Below are 19,060 nucleotides of genomic sequence, written 5' to 3' on the forward strand. Positions count from 1 at the left end.
TCATCCAAGCCACTCTGAATCAGAGTACTATCTCTGGTTCAGCTAGTTTTGGTTTCAGACGCAGTCTTGTTTCAGTGAATTATTCGTCATACTCCTGCTTGCAAGAACCTATTGAACTACTGTTAATGAAGCTATCTACATCAACTATCAATCATAGGACCTCTTTCCTCGTAGTTTCCCAAAGTTTCCCCATCTTCTTTTCAGCAAGTGCAGAGCAACTACCCTATGCATTACGTTGTGCTCAATTGAACCCCAAGACAACAGAGGATTACTCAGTAAACTGAAAGAAAGCAAGAGAACTCTTCACTGATTAATTAAAGATTTAATCACTGTAGCATGCATTTGCATAGTGATCGATACAATTACAAAGATAAGAAATCAAACAAAACAAGAAAGCAGATACAAAACAGACATATGAACTAGGCTGGTCCCATCAGTGGGAGCAGGCCGCGGGCATCTGGGATCTGCAAATAGAGCAGAGGTTGCTCATCTCCAGCCACTGGATGATGCACCGGCTGTGGAAGGCGTGGGAGCACGGCGTCTTGCTCACCTCCGCCCGGGCATCAAACTTCTCCAAGCATATCACACACTGCTCCTCCCGAACGCCGTCTCCTCGACCATACGGCGAACGCTGCAGCCCCTCAATGAAAGACCTGCTCGCCGGCACACCGCCAAATCCACCATGGCTGACATCGACGCCCTCGTAGAGATAATGATCATACACAGCCCCACCCATCTCCTCCTCTTCCTCCGGAGGATTCTCCAGCATCCAGTCATGCATGAGTTCGACGTCTTGATTCGACGCACCGGGTCCGAGTAGCAGGCCGATTTGGATGAGGAGCTCGAGCGCCGATCCAGCCATCATCTGCGCTGAAACTAGGGAGGAGAAACTGAGCAGCAGGTCGTTACAGAGCCGCCGGACTGTCGCGTGGACGCCATGGATGCGGGCTACCACGGTGGAGACCATCGTTGGAAGAGCTCTGGGTAACGGGATCTGGCCGAGATGGAAGCGATGGATAGCCGCCTGGAGGATGGAGAGCGTGTTGGCCGAACTGTCGAAGCCGATGAAGCGAATCCGGATGACAACTTGGGGTTGTTCTCGTGGAGCGAGTACTCCACGAGCTTCCAAATGGACGACCGTATTCCCCAGAATGAGGCTCTTGGATATCGCCATGGCTATCTATCTCTCTCTTCTTGATCTTGCTCTCCTTGAGCTCTCGTCTCTCTTCTCTTGTCTCTCTTCTCTCTCTTTCTTGACTCATTGACTTCTGTTCTCCGTCAACCAACAGAAGCTTCGAAACTGCCTGGAAATATGTACATATATAGCCGGGTTTAATTAAACCTGCGGTCCAATTGTCCTGATTCGAATCCGAGTAGGATTAGGATTAGGAGGATTAGTAGGTTCCTAATCCGATCCTGGGTAGGATCGATAGATCAAAAAAATCTGGCAGGCCAACGGTCAAATTTGGACCAATTTGTGCGATGGGTGGGTTAGTGGTATCTGGTTTCGTGGCATCTTCACCGCAAAAGTTATTATCACCGGACTAACACGTTTATTTGTACAGGTGGCAGAGGGAGACCCATAACCCTTCTAAGTATTTAAAATAATATTAAAGATTATCATTTATACAAAAATTTTCATGACATCAGGATGTGAAGTCGCATGAAAAATATAAAGAATAATATATAAAAAAATTCTTGCTTGCATTTTGTCATAATATTACTTGATTAAAAGTATCTTTACTTTTATCTCATGGGAGCAATTTATACTAAATGATCTTTTTCTTTTTTATAAAAGGAAAATGGAGGAAGCGAAATGCTTCTCCTAGCTTTATTATCAGAGAGTGTTTACAGCAATATAAATTATAGAGCATGGAGGAAACAAGAAAAATATATGGGCAAACAAGAATAGCATTGGCAGAGGGAGCTGAACACCAAATTAATGTCATGGCTGCTAGGAGGTTTGTTTTGGCAGCAACAGGCCGAGACGCTGTACTACATATGATCCTCCAATTGCTGAATGCTAGCAGAGCCTTGCGGGGAACAGTGTTAATTGAAGAATTCTTGGGAAGAATTAAATATATGGGATTCCTTTCGAGCCATATGTGCCAAGAAATTGGCATTGAAAGCTGATCCTATCCCTTTCTCAGCTCGCCTTTGATTCTCTTGCTCCTCCAAGTTGTCTGATAATCTTAAATATTATTGAAATCACCACGGTTAAAGAGTGCGGAGACTGAGTTCGAACTCAGGACTTCTGCTCTAATACCATATTAAAATCATCACTTATTCTAAAAGCTCAAGCTAATAGAATGAGGTAGATTTTTTATATATATTTTATATTTTCTTACACATATCTCTTGGCCGGCCCTTTATGTTAAGCTGACTTTCCAAGGGGAACCAAAAGTTTCTTGCAAAGAGACACTGTACTGAGGTGAGAGATGGTTTCAGTTAGCCCCACAGAGAGAGCAACCGGCCGATGCACTCCATCCTTTTTGCTTAATTTATTCTTTAATGCCAACCACATGAACACTTTGACTTCTTTTGGTGTTGCTACTTTCCTAGTAGATTTGTGGAAGGGCCATAGAATATCTCCTCGGGTAATAAATTTGTAAAGGGAACTTACGACAAAGTTGCTGCTGTTTGTAAGTTTCCATACCGGTACATCTGCTACCCTCAACGGTCTAATAGGTTCCGATATTTGAAGGAGCGCGTCTACCATAGAGGTTCAAGATAAGAGAGGGGCCCATGAAGTTTGATGCTCCATCTTGGTCTTCTCTAGCTTCACATTCAAGCAACAGAAACATTAGTCTGCACAACTCTACCCAATAGATCAGTGAATATAGAAGCAAATGAAATAGGATCAATCCATATATCCTCCCAAATTCTAATAGTATCACCGTTGCAGAATTTAAATAAGGTGCTATTGTAAAATGCATTTAGATACCTGCCGATATCCCTCCACATTGGTGAATCCTTCGCAAAAGATCTCCTTAATCTGAATCCAAACTTCCTTCTAGAATAGTATGTATTTTTTATCTGTCGACTCCAAGGTGCATCTGGTCCTTTGATGAGTTTCCAATTGTGAACTTTGGCGCTTTCAGTTGCAACCAGAGCTCCTCGGGGACCATTCTGTAAGACCATCAGCAAAACAAATATATCAGTTCATGTATATGTTAGATATATATATATATATATATATATATATATATGCCCTCAGAAACCAATTTGTAAAACAAGTTTAATAATTATTGAATTATTTATGTCTCTTTTTCATATATATGTTTATTTATTTATTGGGTATTTTATTGTGACATGAGATATCACATGATATATATGTTAAGTAACATTGTAGAAGGACCACACCGATGATTAATGAATTATAGACGCAGAGTGGTGGTCTTTCCGTTCCTTGTTAACTAATACTGTTCTAGGCTGAGTTACATATTTTAGGCCTACACTCATTGTGCCATTATATAAATAAGATGATAGGCTTCGTTATTGAGATAGAGACCTTAAGCAGATAAGTGGGTACACTGTAAGAGTACATGCACGAACGGGATCCAAATATGAATACCTACTGGAAGTGATCACTGATGTTGAGAAGATTATTTAGCACAATTAGTTTATATGTTCTTTGACTTAAGAGATCTATGCAGATATATTTGATGTGTTCTTGTGCTTGACTGAGTCAATTGTTGATGGCATTCTCAAAATCAAATATACAGACAAAGTTGGATCTTGATTGCACCAAATAAAATTGTATAAATGCTCAATATGGAATCCAATGGCCTCAATTTGAGGTAGTATATTCAGTATGTCTGTATGAGAGGTTGGACCAAAAGAAAAACTGACCAGTGAGATTTATAAAAATTATTTCTATTATATTTTATTATTATAAATAAAATATTTATTTGTGAAATTCTTTTAGAAATAGTTTTTGAGGTCCAACTAAATTTATAGAATAAGAATTAAGAATTATATAAGCCAGGAATTTAATCAGTGATATTTTTTCGATCCTATTGGCTTATATGGAATATAGTATGGTGGAAGGATACATAAACAAAAATTGTAAGCAAAAGAGATTTCACCAAAATTAATCTCTTGTTCTCGGGGGTCAATTGCAAAGTATTGATGGATATTTTTGCGATTTGTAGGAGCCCAAAATTTAGAATTAAAAGAATATAAGGGGTTTTGTGAAAAATTATTTTTCAGTGATCCCACGCATATCATTGTCTAGGATTTTATGTGGTGACTATAAATAGAAAGGGTTGGCCATCAGAATCATATGATAAGAAAGAAGTCATGCAAAAGTTGCGAGAGCCACAAAAATCCAGAGAGAGGCAGTGAGCATGGATCTCTTGGGAAGCAATAGGCTTGGGTTGTTAGTGGTGAGATCTGTATTTCTATCACTCTGTTTGATGTTTTGCAGAATTTTTTTCTTATCATTATTTCTATCACGCTTCGGTTGATTTTCTTCCGCTGCAGAGAAAGGATCCCGAATTTTCAGAAAAATTATCCTTCAACCGGTATCAGAGCCTAGGTTTGTCTAAGAACACAGGTCTTCCATTGATAATCAAATAATAGATTTTATTTTATTTTAGATTTACGGAGCAATGTAATTGAATATTAATTTTTGGATTAAAATAAAAAAAGGAAAAGATCTCCTGGTTTTCTTTTCCCGCAAACTTCATCTTCTTCCTTCTTCCCGTTTTGAAATCCTCTTCAAAATTTATTCATTGAGGAAGAGGGAAACAAAGAAAAAGAAGAAGGGGAGGAAGCAGAGAAGTCTTCCTCAACGCCGACAAGCATCTCTACACTGTATGATGGCGACGGAGGGAGGCCGAGGCGGCTCTCCCGCCACCACCATGGGTGGACGGAGCCACCCCATGAGATCGGCCGCTGGCAGAAGCAGCCGCCCCATGACGCCACAGCGGGCGGACGCCGCTGCTGCTGTGGGCCGGGGGTGCCCCGAGCCACCCCACAGCCGGTCGCAGGCCATAGGGCGTCGTGGCGACCCCAGGGGCTCAGCCAATCTATGGCCAAGCTCGGCTATTCCACTAGGGGTGCAAATAGGTCGGATCGGGTCGGGTCCTGAGTGAACCCGTTCCGACTCGGTTTTTTGTTCGGGTCCTAATTTTGGATCCAGACCTGATCCGGTTGAAGATCAGGTCGGGTCCGAGTCGGGTTCGGTCAGGTCCAGAATCGAGTTGGGTCGGGTTCGGGTTCGAGTCGGGCCCACTTTTTCTGTGCTTTTGGAAAAGAATTTGGGCAAATCTAATTTAGTCATATCATAATTATGAGGCGCTGGGTGACCCATGACTTGAAAGACATGCAATTGACCTCCAGTCAGAACAGATGACCCATGACTTACTAACTAAGTCGGTCTACAAGCCAAACTTCATATCACACTATTTTTTATCTATATGACTGATTGGACGGAACTTGGTGTCTCCCAGCCCCCCTCTCACGAGCTCAAAAAAAATCCCAGACCTTCTTCCAAAATCCAATTCCATTGCAGAATACTGGCACATGACCCATATTCAGTTCAGTGTTCCCTCACTTTCTCCCTTCAAAAGTTAAAAGAAACAAAAACCAAAAACCGGAAGGAAAAAAAAAAAAAGCCAGCTACCGAGACACCAGACGTATCAACAGTGTAATAGATCGAGAGAGAATCCTGACGGGCTGACGTTCCTTTAGATTCTGTGAACCTATGCTTGTTGCTATCCTTCCACGCTTGAACCCTCTCCTTTTTTTTTTTTTTGGGTACAAAGCTTTCCCTCCTCATTGGCTGGCATTTCCCATCCTTTAGAGAATAATAAGGCCATGGGAGCAAGCTAACAAGCTCCTAAGAAACCCATATCTCCTTCCTGCCTGCCTTGAAAACCCGCCATAAATTCACTTACAAACGACCAATAGTACCACGACCCGCGCGCGCGCGCACACACACATACACAAAAAAACTCTCTCTCTCTCTCTCTCTCTCTCTCTCTCTCTTCGGGTTCATTCGGATCAGATTGGGTCCGTTCGGTAAACCTAGCCCCGACCCAGAAAATAATTCGGGTCCAATTTTAAAACCCGACCCAGATCCACGGGTCGTAAAATTCGGATCGGATCGGGTCTACGCGGGTCGGGTCGGATCGGGTCGGGTCACGGGTCAACCCGACCCATTTGCTGTCTTACATTCCACAGTCCCGCCGCGCGCCTCATGGTGTCGCGGCGACCCAGCGTGTTTGTTTAAATTAAGCCCCCAATAGTATGACTAATATACCTATAATCTATGCATGCAAATTTGACAAGATAATTGGGTTTGACCCAGTCTGATCATTTATTATTATGATAATATTTTTCAAAAAATATTATTTAATTAAATAATTATTATTTAATTCAAAAAATATAAGTGCTAAATAGGATTATTTCATAACACCTATGGCCCTCCATTGTTGGTAGATTGGAACACTTTTAATTAATCTTGGTTGAAACTAAAATAATTAATGTCATTATTAATTTTTGGGGTTCTGGTTCACTTTTTGGAAAAATAAATATGTGTGCATTAGTAGTGGGAGTGTTATTAAAATAGTAGCACAATCTCACTAAAGATGCATGTCATTTAGACAATGGTCAACACTTGACCAAATAAACCCATGCTAAAATAGCAGAGGATTGTGTTTGATTTGGTGGCCAAAAGAAAATCAAGAGTCATAGAAATTCGCATATAAGATATATGACATGCTATGTGATCATGATGAATAGTATCTATTCGCTTTTACAAGTTGTACCATAATTACCAAAATGGAATTATTGTTGTACATAGGAGAAAATTTTTTGATACCCACTTAGTGAATATAATTGTTATATTCTGATTTATCTCTAAATGTGATTATTATGTTTGCTTAATTACTTTGTCTTACTGGGAGGTACCATTAGTTTTCAAAACTTGAGACTAATGGAAAACATATATGTGAATGCTTTTGCGGATTAATCATTATCAATTGTAATCCTTTATCCAGAATTTTAGATGATAACTGTTTGACTAGGCTAAATTTTATTGATTGGAAGAGGAACCTAATGATTGTTCTCACTGCTAAAAAGATTGTCCATGTCCTAAAGGGAGACCAACCACAGCTTGCTATAGACAGTGCCACTAAAGAGCAAAGGATTGCTTTTGATACGTGGTATGATGAAATGAGCTTGCTAGATGCTACATATTGGCCTCTATGACCAATGTGTTGCAGAAGCAATGCGAGAGTATACCTACAGCAAGAGATATGCTTATGCATCTCTAAAAAAATGTTCGAAGAGTAGAGCAGGTCTACATGCCAGCAAACAATGAAATTGCTAACAACCACCAAAATGGTGGAAGGTACTGCAGTTCGGGATCATGTCCTGAAGATGATTTCTTACATCGACGAACTAGAGACTTTGGGTGCAAATATAGATGGTGAGACCAAGGTAGATGCAATCCTTTCATCTCTATCTGAAAATTATAACCAGTTCATACTTAATTACAATATGAACAAGATGAGTTCGACTCTGTCTGAGCTGCTCAACATGTTGCAAGCAGCAGAGGATCTGATTAAGAAAGAGAAAGGTTTTCTTATGTTATTTGCTAAATTAGTATCCTCCTCTGGAACCAAGCCATTTCATCCTAAGGGCAGGAGGTTCAACAACAAGAGGAAGTGGTCTCAGAAGTCTCAAGTTGGTCCTCCAGCCAGGGAGACTAAGGAATAGGACAAGGGCAATATAGAGAAGAATCCAAAAGGGAATTGTTTTCATTGTGGAAGCCGGGACACTGGGAAAAAAAAATGGCCGCACTTATCTTGTTTTTCTAAAGAACAAGAAACCTTCTGAAGGTATGCTCATCATTGAAATTAATTTATTGGATGGTCCAATTAATTCCTGATGTGTGGATTCTGGCACTACATCACACATTTGCAAATTGTTGTAGGGGTCTAAGGAAACCTAAAGACTAAATGAAGGGGAAGTGACTTTGAGGAATCTATGGACTAAAACAAGCATCATGTTGCTGAAACATCCGATTTGATGAGCCAATCAAAGAATTTGGTTTCTCACAAAATATGGATGAGCCTTCTGTTTACAAGAAGATTAGTGGGAGTACTGTTATATTTCTAGTCCTCTATATAAACAATATTCTACTCATAGGAAATGACGTTGGGGCGATGTCATTTGTGAAAATATAGTTGTCGAACTATTTTTCAATAGGAAGCATCTTACATTTTCAGGATCAAATTGTTTAGAGACTGAAAGAAGAGGTTTTTGGGACTTTCACAGCTTAACTACATTGACAGGATACTGGTCAAATTCAACATGCAAGAAGTCAAGAAGTCAAATTCAACAGCTTAACTGCAGGCATGGCATTCATCTCTCAAAGAAAATGAGTCCTAAGACTCGAGGAGAGAGATAAGATGAGGAGTTGTCCCTAGGCCTCAGCAATTGGGAGCCTCATGTATGCAATGTTATATACGAGACCCTGCGTAGTAGATATCAGTCTGATCCAGGCCCTGAACATTGGACAACAGTAAAGTATATCCTCAAGTATCTAAAAAGAACTAAACACTATTTTCTAGTATTTGGAGGTGAGGATCCACTAGCTGTCAGAGGTTATACTGATTCCAGATTTTCAATCAGACTTTGATGATAGAAAATCTAAATCTGGATTTGTGTTTATACTAGGTAAAGGGGCGACGTGATCATGCTAAAGATAGAGAGGAGATTTCATCTCATACACGACATTGTGAACTGTGGCGATGTGGTGATGTTAAAGATAACATCAAAAGAGAACATTGCATATCCGTTCACAAAGATCTTGACACAGAAGCTTCTGTAAATTGTTCCTTTCCTATAATTTGAAAGACAAGCTTATATGATGAGATTAATGTAACAAATTGCTGTTATGCAGAAATTAAAATGCAATTATTTTCATAGCAAGTGGATATCTATTTGGCAGCTAGGCCATTTCAATAACTTCCTTCCGAAGTAGCATAATAATAATTCTAAGTTTCTGAGTAAGCTTTTCATGCCTTGCCCCCTGAAAAATAGCAAAATATGTAATAATCATAACTTTGAAAGATGCCCCTTCGAACTTATGATTTGAGATGTATATAGGACTCTTTAGGAATAATGAAGGCCAATATCTGGTTAAAGTTTTTCTTTCTGATGTAAATATCTAGTTAACATAGGGAAAGAAAAAGAATATATTGTACAATTACTGTCTCATCATATATAATAAGGTATTTTTGATTACCTTGCTTACACATCAAACATATTAAACTATCTCTATGTAATTTGTGAAGTCGGTATATACGTCCAAAATTACAGAAACAACCAGCCATCTAGATTTAAAAGGCAGGCTGATGGAGTACAAGCATTTATTAGTACAGTTGTTTCTCCCCCTATCGAGGGTTTAGTTCGGTAATTGACGCCTCATTTGAAGAGAATAGAGTCGATGTACTTGTAGACTGCTGATGTTTACCTTTAGATGGACCGGCATCTTCAACAAATCCATATGACTCGGTCATGGCATTTGCATAAAAAAATGCAGGCTGTGAGGGAGTTTGGAGTTTCATTTTGTACCTGTTGAGCATCAAAAAAACTGATAACATGTTTGAACTGTCACTTGGATTTTCCTGTACGCATAACAGCCCAATGTTGATGCATCTCAAGATTTTGTGGCTTGAATAATTTTCAGCCATACTTGGATCAACTAATTTCAGTGCTGTCTCATTGGTCCAACATTGCCATGCCTGGTAAAGGTCTGTTAGAATATGGCGTAGTCATCTCTAGACTTAATCATAGTAGAAAATGTAAATGTGAATTTTGTAGTTACTTACGTAGCTTAGAAGATTCATCACATTTCCAGGGTCATAGAAACTATTGTTCCTTCTTCCGCTGACGATTTCCAAAACTAATACACCAAAACTAAAGACATCTGACTTAAGGGAAATACTCCCATGTATAGCATACTCTGGAAACGACAGTAGCTAATTTCCATAATTTAAAGAAAAATCATGCTAATCTTGTTGAAAATTGCATATGGAGAAATTGCAAAAAGACAGTAGCAAATTGTAAAACATTACCTCAACAGTGGGAAAGATAGTTGGGCACCGAGCAGTCTGGAAACGATGCGGCAGACCAGCCAATTGGGAAGAAGGGATATCAATCTATAGCAGAAAATAAAGACGTCCAGATATCAGTATCGCACATTATCAAACAGTATTCTAGCATTAAATTGTTCTGTTAGCTCTTATAAATCAAAAGCAAATCATTTGTAGGTATCCGACAAATAATGCTAGGGGCAGGGCACAAAGGGGTAATCGGACACGGGTTGCAAATTCCTGGGTCTCTTAATCTTCTGGAGATTTAAAAATAAAAATATCATAGCAAGATGACGGTGTCAGTGGAGAAAAACTGAATGCAGAAAGTGATGCAAGAGCATCTTCATCAACAATATGGTAAATAAGGTATGTAAGTTTTAGGGAAGGGAGCAAAGCGTGAGAAGAAATAGCTAAATAATAAAGAAAATTTGATTGTCGCAAAACAACTACCACTGTTTTCTTGGCATCAGAACGTGAGCCAAAGTGGAATTGGATGGCCGTTGAATCTTGATCCCTCTTTGGACTACGGGCAGCAGGTTGGGAAATCCTCAAGTTCAGATCAACATCATGACCAGTGGCTAATGTCAAAAATATTCATCATGACTGATCAATTAAACTTCACAAACAAATATAGAAACCTCGTATTCAAATAGATTGCAATTTGCAGATGGATACCTTCACCATCAGCAGTCTTAGTAAGCAATTCTCCTTCATAGGTACTGGGCTCAAAATTTGTAACAGGATCCCTTCCATTACATTTTATAGCAGCCTTGTCATAAGCCCTGATATTGAAAAGCAAAAAAAAGAGGAAAAAGGGAGATTCACGTTGGAATTGAACCCCGTTGAAGTTAATAGTAAGACTAAGAGATTCATTGTCAGCAATGAGAAAATCCATGTTCAATAGGACCTTGCAGCTTCTATTTCGCTGTCGAATAGCCCAAGATATATGTACCTGCACCCAAGCATGGCATTCTCAATAGGTAAAGGCGGGGTTTCCACGATCTTTATTATTTGTCAAAGAACCAGGGCAGTTTAACATATCTAGTCTGCAGCTTAAGGTGCTTTCACCAAACAGATAAAACCGTGGATCTCAAAGCATCAAGACGCAGATAGATTACAGACAAGGAATCACATGCAAGAGTAAAATCTCATTCTGATTTCAAGGAGGAAACAGAACGAACTACAAAACAAAGCGAAGAGAAAGAATTACTCACTTCTTTCCAAGGAATTGCCCCATGCGGGCCTCCCAGCGGCCACACTTGTGAAGGGTCACCCCTCTGTATTTTGAGCTTCCCCTCGAGAACCCAGTGCTGTGGCGACGACCACGTAGTCGTAGCCGGCGAGGGTCGGGGAGGAGCGCAGGAGGAAGAGGCCGCAGAGGGTCTCGCCGGCGATGAGGTGGGACTTGAGGATCCGTGGTTCGAGAGAGAGGGGGGCGAAGTCGGGATCCAAGGAGGCGGCGAAGAGGCGGGCGAAAACATCATCGCCGGAGCCCTTCTGCTTCTTGAATCTGGAGGGGATTAGGGAGGAATGGACGAGGAATGGGGAGGGGGTTACAAAGCGATCAGAGTACTGAAGTAGATTTTCTCTTCGATCTCTGGAATGGGTTGAGGGTGGAGGGCGGTGGCCGGGAAAACGGAAAGAGAGAGGGCTTGTTGGGATGTAGGATGGTGGGGAAATGTTGGCTTCCGACGACGCTTTTTAGCGTCGTCTTAGGCTGGCGACTACACCGACGCTTATTAGCGTCGTCTTTTGCCGACGCTAATAAGGGTCGGCAAAGTTTGACGCTAGACCAAAAATTGCCGACGCTTGTAAAAAACGTCGGCAAAAAAGCGTCGGTAAAACCTACTTTTCCTGTAGTGAAGATGTTTGAGAACCATCTTGAGTCAGTGGAAATCAAGTATGTGTATGAGTGGTTCTGAATGCAAGGGGTCAGACAACCAACTCTCCTCTGAGGCATTAACCTTGGCTCCTCTCATTGTGGTGGAGGAGATGAGGAAAAAGATGAAGAGGAAGACGAGAAAGCGAAGGAGAAGACAAGGAGAAGGGTTAAGTAGCTAAAGACGGGTATCCACCGAAAACCAAAGAATGTAGAAGACGCCGGAGCTGAAGATGAGGGACTTTGCTGGAGCACCTATGACACCTGACATTCCAAATAAATAGAAAGAGAAATTGTCCCCGGATTAACTGTAATTTCATGCCTAATTTTTTAAGGGGAATGCTATGGTGCTTTTTTTTCTTTTTTCCCCTCAGAAATATGATTAATCATAGCCATTGATTATTTAGGGTTATAGTTGGAAATCATAGCCCTTTTAAATATTAAATTTTGTATTAATATTATTTTAAAATTGATATTTATATGTATATCCTCGTAAAACTCTGTTATTGTACAAATACCCCTAATATAACGGTTGTTCTAACGGTGTTAAGAAAAAATCATATTTATATTAATTAAAAATAAAATAAAATTATGAAATTACGTTAATGTCCCTGTCATCGCAATCTATTTACATGTCTATCTATTAAGGGTATTTTAGTCATTTTGATTTAAAATTGTTAATTTTTAACGCCGTTAGATAGCATGGGTATGTATGCAAAAATAAAAATAAAAAAGGGTAGAATAGCAAAAACAAGTGTTTTACGATGGTATACATACAAATATCAATTTTGAAAGGATATTTATGTAAAATCTGATTCTTTAGGCATTTGCCTAAATTATGGCATTTGCCGATACTTGGGCTTTCCACTGGCTATAGCCGGCAGTGATTAGAGATATTTAGACCATTGATTTAAGCAGAAATTCTTGAAAAAGTTTAGAAAGCACCTTCGCAAGCCCTACTTTCTAATTATTAATTAAAAAATTATTTTTGATTTCTGTAGTTATGCCTATTTCATATTTAATCTGTTACCCATGTACGTAAGTACTAAAACTATTGGTGAACTCCCGAGACAAAAAAAAGATAATAAAAGAAGAAGAAAATGCATATTAATCCTTGAATTCTTCTATTTTAGGATATAAATTCCTCCTAATTCCATATATATATTTTAATCCTTGACATCTTTTTGCTTCTACATCTCTCGTGTTAGGTTAACTAAATGATAATGGAACTTTTTATTTATATTCTTCTAACAATATTAAGTTCATATCCTTTGAATATCATTATTCTAGTGAAAAATTCTCTTCATATCTAAGCTGAATTCTACTTCTAGTTTCAGAAGTCCCTTTTTCTCAAAAATAGAAAACTAATAATAACCAAAACTAGTTTGGATGCTATATCTCGATTTCTATATCAAACTTGCTTGCGCCATTGAATTTTTCATGGATTAGGAGATACAATCCAATCAACACATACTGAAAATAGTAAATAGATTTTGACTAGGCATATTGGCATCAAACAGTTGAGAAAAAGATTATCATAAGCTTCGATTCCTAGTTTGCGCTGCAATTGTTTTGGACCCAAAGAACATTTTGGAAACTTACTAAATCATAAATCTTATTGAGATACCAAATTTCAGGAAGAAGATCATCATAAGTGAACTCCATCTTTCCCTTAATGATAAAAGTCAGCTTGTTGGACAGCAATAACCCTCATATTCCTATTATCTATATCAAAGTAACCTTACATTACGTAATTAGACATTCCTCATTAACATATTCAATAGACATCTAGCTTGTTGACGCTGCAAGACACTAGGTGTTGTCTCACACTTGTCCACTTATTTCTTGCAACAATACCTACTTGTTAGATGTCCATCCTTACTACTTTCTTGATCATTGATAAATAGCTTACTGCCTTATTTTTTATGTATTGATGGTCCGTACATAGATAAGGAGAAACAAGTATATATGTTTTAGATAAGTTCAATATTAACAAGTTGCGCAATAAAGTACAGAGTTTTGGAGTTAATTTCCAAAATTTTTTGTACTTGTGTATTAATCCCTATAGTTTTATAGTTACTTTTTTAGATAAAATTACTTAAACACACCTCAAGTTTGGCCCAATTTTACCCTATACCCCTCAATTTTAAGAAGTGCAGACTTGTCCTCTGAAGTTTAGTAATATAGGGATGGAATTGTTCACAATAAAGAAGCACCATGGTAGTTCTATTAAGTTCCTACACCACATGCGCTAAAGTGAGGGCCATGTAATTAAAACACTTTGACGACTATGATCCTGATGAGATAAGCCTTACTAAGATAAAGAGCAAGGCCGAGGAGCTGGGTTGCAGTAACTGCACCTAGTTCTACTATCTAGTCCACGGATAATTATTTGAGCTTGGGCTAAAACCCTTGCAAAGGGATAAAGATATTAGAGATGGTCAAGGTCATCATGGGAATTGATGCATAATCTATCTGTTTTTGTTAGCTTTGCTTCCAAAACTTATACTTATTCATTTTCATCAAACCCATTTGTTATGTGGTACTTAATTCATTTGTATTTGAGCTTTCTGGTTACACCAAGTCCCCCCAACACCCCCCCCCCCCCCCTCCCCAATGCATGAACTCCAACTCCCTCTTAAGGAGATGGAAGCTAGCAGCTTGCTTCAACCACCTCTCAGCAAGATGAAAGTAGGGTCACTGTACCTATTGTATTGAAATTTGTACAGTCCCTTGAAAGTTTTTTTGGAATGTAAATGGACATGTATCACAGATGATACATAGGTTGATACTTTGCTTGCTACTTTTGTCAATACCTCTTGTTTTGATTCACACTTTCTGTACAATGTTGATGCTAGCTTTTATTTTATATAATTTGAAACTTGGACGTACTGAAATTGGCAATTTAAAAAATCTTGGATGTACTGAAACTTTGAATCTTGTTGGGTTGTAACTGAATTGGAGTGTAACTGAGTTTACACTAACTTAGCTGAATTGGGTTGTAACTGAGTTTGGAGTGTTGTAATCCATTTAATCTAGTTGTAATTTAGTTAAATTTTTGTTTATATACCTGAAACTTTTTCTAACGGGCATTGGAATTAATGTTTTGATATGTCGTTTCATCTTTATCAGGTTTCAGTACGTAGTTATACAAGTTGCAGCGGAAAATAACCAATGGTACATAGAAACTCATTGACATTTTTTGAACTAAAGGAGATGTATGTGGAATTGTTAGAAAACTTGAGGGGGTGTAAGTAACACGCACTGCACTAAAACTCATCTTTCCCGACGCTTTTTATAATCTTTACCGACGCTTCTAAGATCGGCTAAAGTTCCCGCGACGCAAACAGAAGCGTCGCAAAAGCGTCAGCGATATCGGAGTGGCAAAAGTTTTTGCCGACGCTAAGAGAAAGCGTCGGCAAAAACAGGGCTTTCCTGACGCTAATAAAAGCGTCGGCAAAAACATTCGCTGACGCTTTAAAGCGTCGGGAAAGTCCAAAGCATGCCTAGTTCTGGATTTTCGCCTTAAAATGTCGGGACGCTTTAAAACGTCGGCGTAGGCGTGCCACAACTTTTATTTACCAACGCTTTAAAGCGTCGGGATTGCTATTTTTTTTAAAAAAATAAAAATACGAATGTAAATTATAAAAACACATTATAACAATATGAACCTGTATTACATTTACATTGATACAAACATTCAAATCATTCGAAATATTTAAATTGTCATATCTTAGAATTACAATATACTTTGCAAAATAAGAAACATATACAAGTCTCGAAGGTATCAAGGACGGGATTCAGCTCTATCATTATCATCTCTATGAGCTTTTGAAGTCTCAGGAATCTGCAAAAAAAAAAAGGAAAAACCATATATGTAAATTAATTTATTTACTTGTTTCTCTTCTAGAGAACTCTCTGATGGAATGGCTGACGCATTTTTATGAACTCCAGCACCTTGCTCCGAGCTGCTTGAGTGTGAGTATTTTGGATTTGAATATGCTGAACCATAACTTTTAATTGGTGGAGGGAGAGCAGTCATTTCTGGTGTTCCTCTTCGTTTACTGGGGAACAAAAAGGAAATAACTTGAACAGCAGAAACATTGTTTAATCAGAATCATGAATCAAAAAACATCATCCTAATACCCCAAAAGTTGAAGGTCAATTGTTGCTTTATAAAAACGAATAGGAAAAAATAAAAATCTACGAATAGAAAAAATAACAACGAAAAATTGAAAAGAGAAGCATCTTAAATAGCTGACCTGTCCATCTGCTATTATAAGAAGAACATGATATTGGCCACCACTATTATCTACAATGCCGATGGCTGTTTCAATTATTGGTGCAAAGGATGTTGGTCCTGTCAAGAAGGTCCAGAATCATGACCAAATAGGAACTTCACTTAGATGCCCACATCTTATCTATTAAAGAAACATTTTGCTGGTTTAAAGTTCTTTCATCAAAATGGTATTCCTAGTTGGGGTCCACAATGCACCAAGTATAGCTTTGATACCACCGAGCAAAGGAATACATGGAATAGTGAACTAGAGAACATCATTGTCTTCCTCCCTAGATAATTGCACCCTTAAGTCCAAAATCTCTCTCTCAAACTCCAAAAAAGATGAATAAAAATAGCAAAACTACTTGAAATTCTGAGGATAGTTGATATGAAAAATTGTAACATCTCATCATCATCCATGTTCGCATGCCTTCTTATGATTTTAGACTGAAATCACAATATAATACCGATCCAAGCTTAATTGCAAGCTGTAGCAATCTATTACCAGCTTGCCAGTTTCTTAACTAACAGGACTCAACCTAGACCAGGGCCACTGAAACTAACAAGTCGATGTAGTATTAATTTTTCCCCCCTAATGTGCAGGACACACCTAAATTCCAAGCAAGAAAAATGATTCCAAGTAAATCCTAACCTCAACGGTCCCACATCATCATAATTCTAGACTCCATTCAAATTTTAGGTCCCCTAATTAAGAAAAGCCCAAGGCAAAGACTTTCCTGTTTGAGTACCTTTATATTCTATTAAATATGGAGAAATTTATTTGCCAGTCTCATATTTATCACTTCTAGATGAACATATACGAGTCCTAGTATCATTTGAAGTCGCCATAATCCAAGTCTATTAAAAAAATTAAAAATTCCAATATCTCATGCATACGGGCAAACAACATGTCATCATACCATTAATCAGGGAATTTTATAGATAAATACAGTCACACATAGCCAGAAAAAGGTCTCTATTAGGACACGTTAGCCACTTGCATTCAGAAGGGAAGAATCAGGCATTGGCCATTTCGCAGGTGGGTCCTTGTCCGGAGGCTCGAGCGGGTGATCTACCGGCTTGAACTCTGCATAGATCTCCACCACCACATCGTCTTCTTCCCTCCTAGCATCACCATGGACATCGATTCATTGGTCCCAGCTTCCTCTGCAACCTGCCCTTCCTTCTTGTCCTAAAACTCACAACAAACCCAAAGCAGACTAAGAAAACCCATTTCTATCACTACAAATCCACTGGGAAAAACATTAAATGACAAGATAATAGAAGTCAACAACCCCAAAAGGGATCTCTTACTAAACCATCCTCACACGGATGCCCCATCTACACAAGCTACCAGCTTCATCAAAGCTCAAAGAAGTGAGAAGGGAAAGCAAATAAAAGAGAAAAACCTAACAGAAAACACAAAAGAGAAGCAGAGAAATCAACGGAGGAATAGAGAACAGAGGACCAAGCAATTTCACAAGCATATCTTTTCCTAGAATAAAATGCATATCTTTTCCGCTCTGATTGCGGCCTCACAAGCAGCACATACCAACGACTGCAATTTCACAAAGACAACCAAGCAATAACCTCAAACAAGGGTTTGTCGTACCTTAATAACTACAGCGTTTCCTCCACAAAACGTCTCAATTCCGGGGGGTTTCCGCAGCAAGAACTAAGCTCCAGCAAATCTACCATCAGACACAACAGATGTGCAAGATTTTAGGGGATCCGGAGAGCTAATATTTCTAGAGCATATCCAAGAAGCCTAAGAGATATTAACAAGAAGCACTGTTTGCCGAAAGATCTCTACATAGAAACACAAGCTAGGTTTCATGAAAGAATCATATACCTCAACAACCACAAAATGTCTCGAAATCAAATCATTTTCTCCAAGAAATCCCTCGATCCCCAGGGTTTCTATGCCTCCGGCGAATGCACTAGTCCGTTCTTTCAGCGAGGGAATCGGCAAGAACCTGGAGAAGACAAGAAACCCGAAAAGAAGCCGAGAACTAGGGTTCTTGGAGCATCTCCGAACTCGAAGGCGGGGAGATTTAAAGGAGGGAAGGGATAGAAGCATCGGCATGGTAAGAGACGAGAGAGGGGCCATGGTGTCTCCTTGTCCTTTTTCTTGCTTTCCAGCCAAGGAAAAATTGGTGTTTCCTTGCTATGGCGCCATTTCCTGCATTCCCGAAGCGCTCCTCTTCGGAGAGTGAGTGGGAAGTTCTCTCGCTGCCGACGACAACCCGCACCCACACATTATTAATATGTACGGTTCATCGGCGGAGAGGAGGAAGGAGAAGAGGAACGACCCGCTTGGCTTTTGTTGTGAATTTGAGTTCTGACGACGCGTATACGCGTCGTCTTAGGCCACAATCTACCACGACGCTAAGTAGCGTCCTCTATTGCCGACGCTTTTAGAAAGCGTCGGCATATGTTGAGGCTGGACCGAAAATTGCCGACGCTTGTAAAAAGCGTCGGCAAAAAAGGCTCGGTAAAACCCCATTTTCTTGTAGTGACGCTTACAAACTTTATTTTAGCCAAACTGCATTTCATTACATGATTAACAATACATGAGGTCCATCGACTTCCTTGTAATAGAGATGAATTTGGTAATTTCTTTGGAGACTGGACACATTTTACTTAATAGGAGCTTTGCAAAATATATATGCTTCAATTTCCTTTGTAAATGAACAATTTAATTGCTTCGATATGTTACTCTAGACTTTATCAAGTTTCAGTCTATAGTTGTACAGGTTGCAAAAAAAATATGTAGTGGTATACCAGGAA

The 19,060-nt window shown here is 39.2% G+C and overlaps 3 protein-coding genes and 1 long non-coding RNA gene across 17 annotated transcripts; 1 reads left to right on the forward strand and 3 right to left on the reverse strand.

Annotated features, from left to right (window-relative positions):
• Nucleotides 1-281: 281 nt before the first annotated feature.
• LOC103722115 (probable E3 ubiquitin-protein ligase RHB1A) lies at nucleotides 282-1,301 on the reverse strand. The gene has a single exon (XM_008812556.3). It carries the CDS (start codon nucleotides 1,172-1,174, stop codon nucleotides 434-436), a length of 741 nt encoding a protein of 246 aa, XP_008810778.1. The 5' UTR covers nucleotides 1,175-1,301; the 3' UTR covers nucleotides 282-433.
• Nucleotides 1,302-7,350: 6,049 nt separating this feature from the next.
• LOC108511839 lies at nucleotides 7,351-7,728 on the forward strand. Its single transcript, XM_017846413.1, has one exon. It carries the CDS (start codon nucleotides 7,351-7,353, stop codon nucleotides 7,726-7,728), a length of 378 nt encoding a protein of 125 aa, XP_017701902.1.
• Nucleotides 7,729-9,213: 1,485 nt separating this feature from the next.
• LOC103722111 (APETALA2-like protein 1) lies at nucleotides 9,214-11,756 on the reverse strand. Of its 14 annotated transcripts, none has more exons than XM_039119481.1 (6): nucleotides 11,327-11,756; nucleotides 10,788-11,064; nucleotides 10,563-10,690; nucleotides 10,095-10,178; nucleotides 9,849-9,922; nucleotides 9,214-9,591 (listed from the first exon to the last, which is right to left on the reverse strand). In XM_039119481.1, exons 1-5 carry the CDS (start codon nucleotides 11,594-11,596, stop codon nucleotides 9,866-9,868), a joined length of 816 nt encoding a protein of 271 aa, XP_038975409.1. In that variant the 5' UTR covers nucleotides 11,597-11,756; the 3' UTR covers nucleotides 9,214-9,591; nucleotides 9,849-9,865. The 14 variants fall into 14 exon arrangements, 11 of the variants coding, with proteins under 11 accessions (XP_038975409.1, XP_038975407.1, XP_038975408.1 ...); XM_039119479.1 differs by having other exon boundaries at nucleotides 9,214-9,761; XM_039119480.1 differs by having other exon boundaries at nucleotides 9,214-9,772.
• A 3,780-nt stretch (nucleotides 11,757-15,536) lies between these two features.
• LOC103722112 lies at nucleotides 15,537-18,637 on the reverse strand. Its single transcript, XR_005508674.1, has 4 exons — nucleotides 18,123-18,637; nucleotides 17,883-17,961; nucleotides 15,949-17,462; nucleotides 15,537-15,838 (listed from the first exon to the last, which is right to left on the reverse strand). It is a non-coding gene; the product is annotated as an uncharacterized LOC103722112 (long non-coding RNA).
• Nucleotides 18,638-19,060: the final 423 nt, after the last annotated feature.

The sequence above is a fragment of the Phoenix dactylifera genome, unplaced genomic scaffold (genome assembly GCF_009389715.1).
Source record: "Phoenix dactylifera cultivar Barhee BC4 unplaced genomic scaffold, palm_55x_up_171113_PBpolish2nd_filt_p 000559F, whole genome shotgun sequence".
Lineage (NCBI taxonomy): Eukaryota > Viridiplantae > Streptophyta > Magnoliopsida > Arecales > Arecaceae > Phoenix > Phoenix dactylifera.

Bases quoted from the DNA above. Each gene is read 5' to 3' on its own strand.
- LOC108511839 (XM_017846413.1), top strand. From the start codon at position 7,351: ATGGTGGAAGGTACTGCAGTTCGGGATCATGTCCTGAAGATGATTTCT.
- LOC103722111 (XM_039119477.1), bottom strand. From the start codon at position 11,596: ATGATGTTTTCGCCCGCCTCTTCGCCGCCTCCTTGGATCCCGACTTCG. The intron at 10,691-10,787 runs GTATCCATCTGC...TTTTGACATTAG, and splicing joins TAAGACTGCTGATGGTGAAG to CCACTGGTCATGATGTTGAT. The intron at 10,179-10,562 runs GTAGTTGTTTTG...TTTCTGCTATAG, and splicing joins CTGATGCCAAGAAAACAGTG to ATTGATATCCCTTCTTCCCA.
- LOC103722115 (XM_008812556.3), bottom strand. From the start codon at position 1,174: ATGGCGATATCCAAGAGCCTCATTCTGGGGAATACGGTCGTCCATTTG.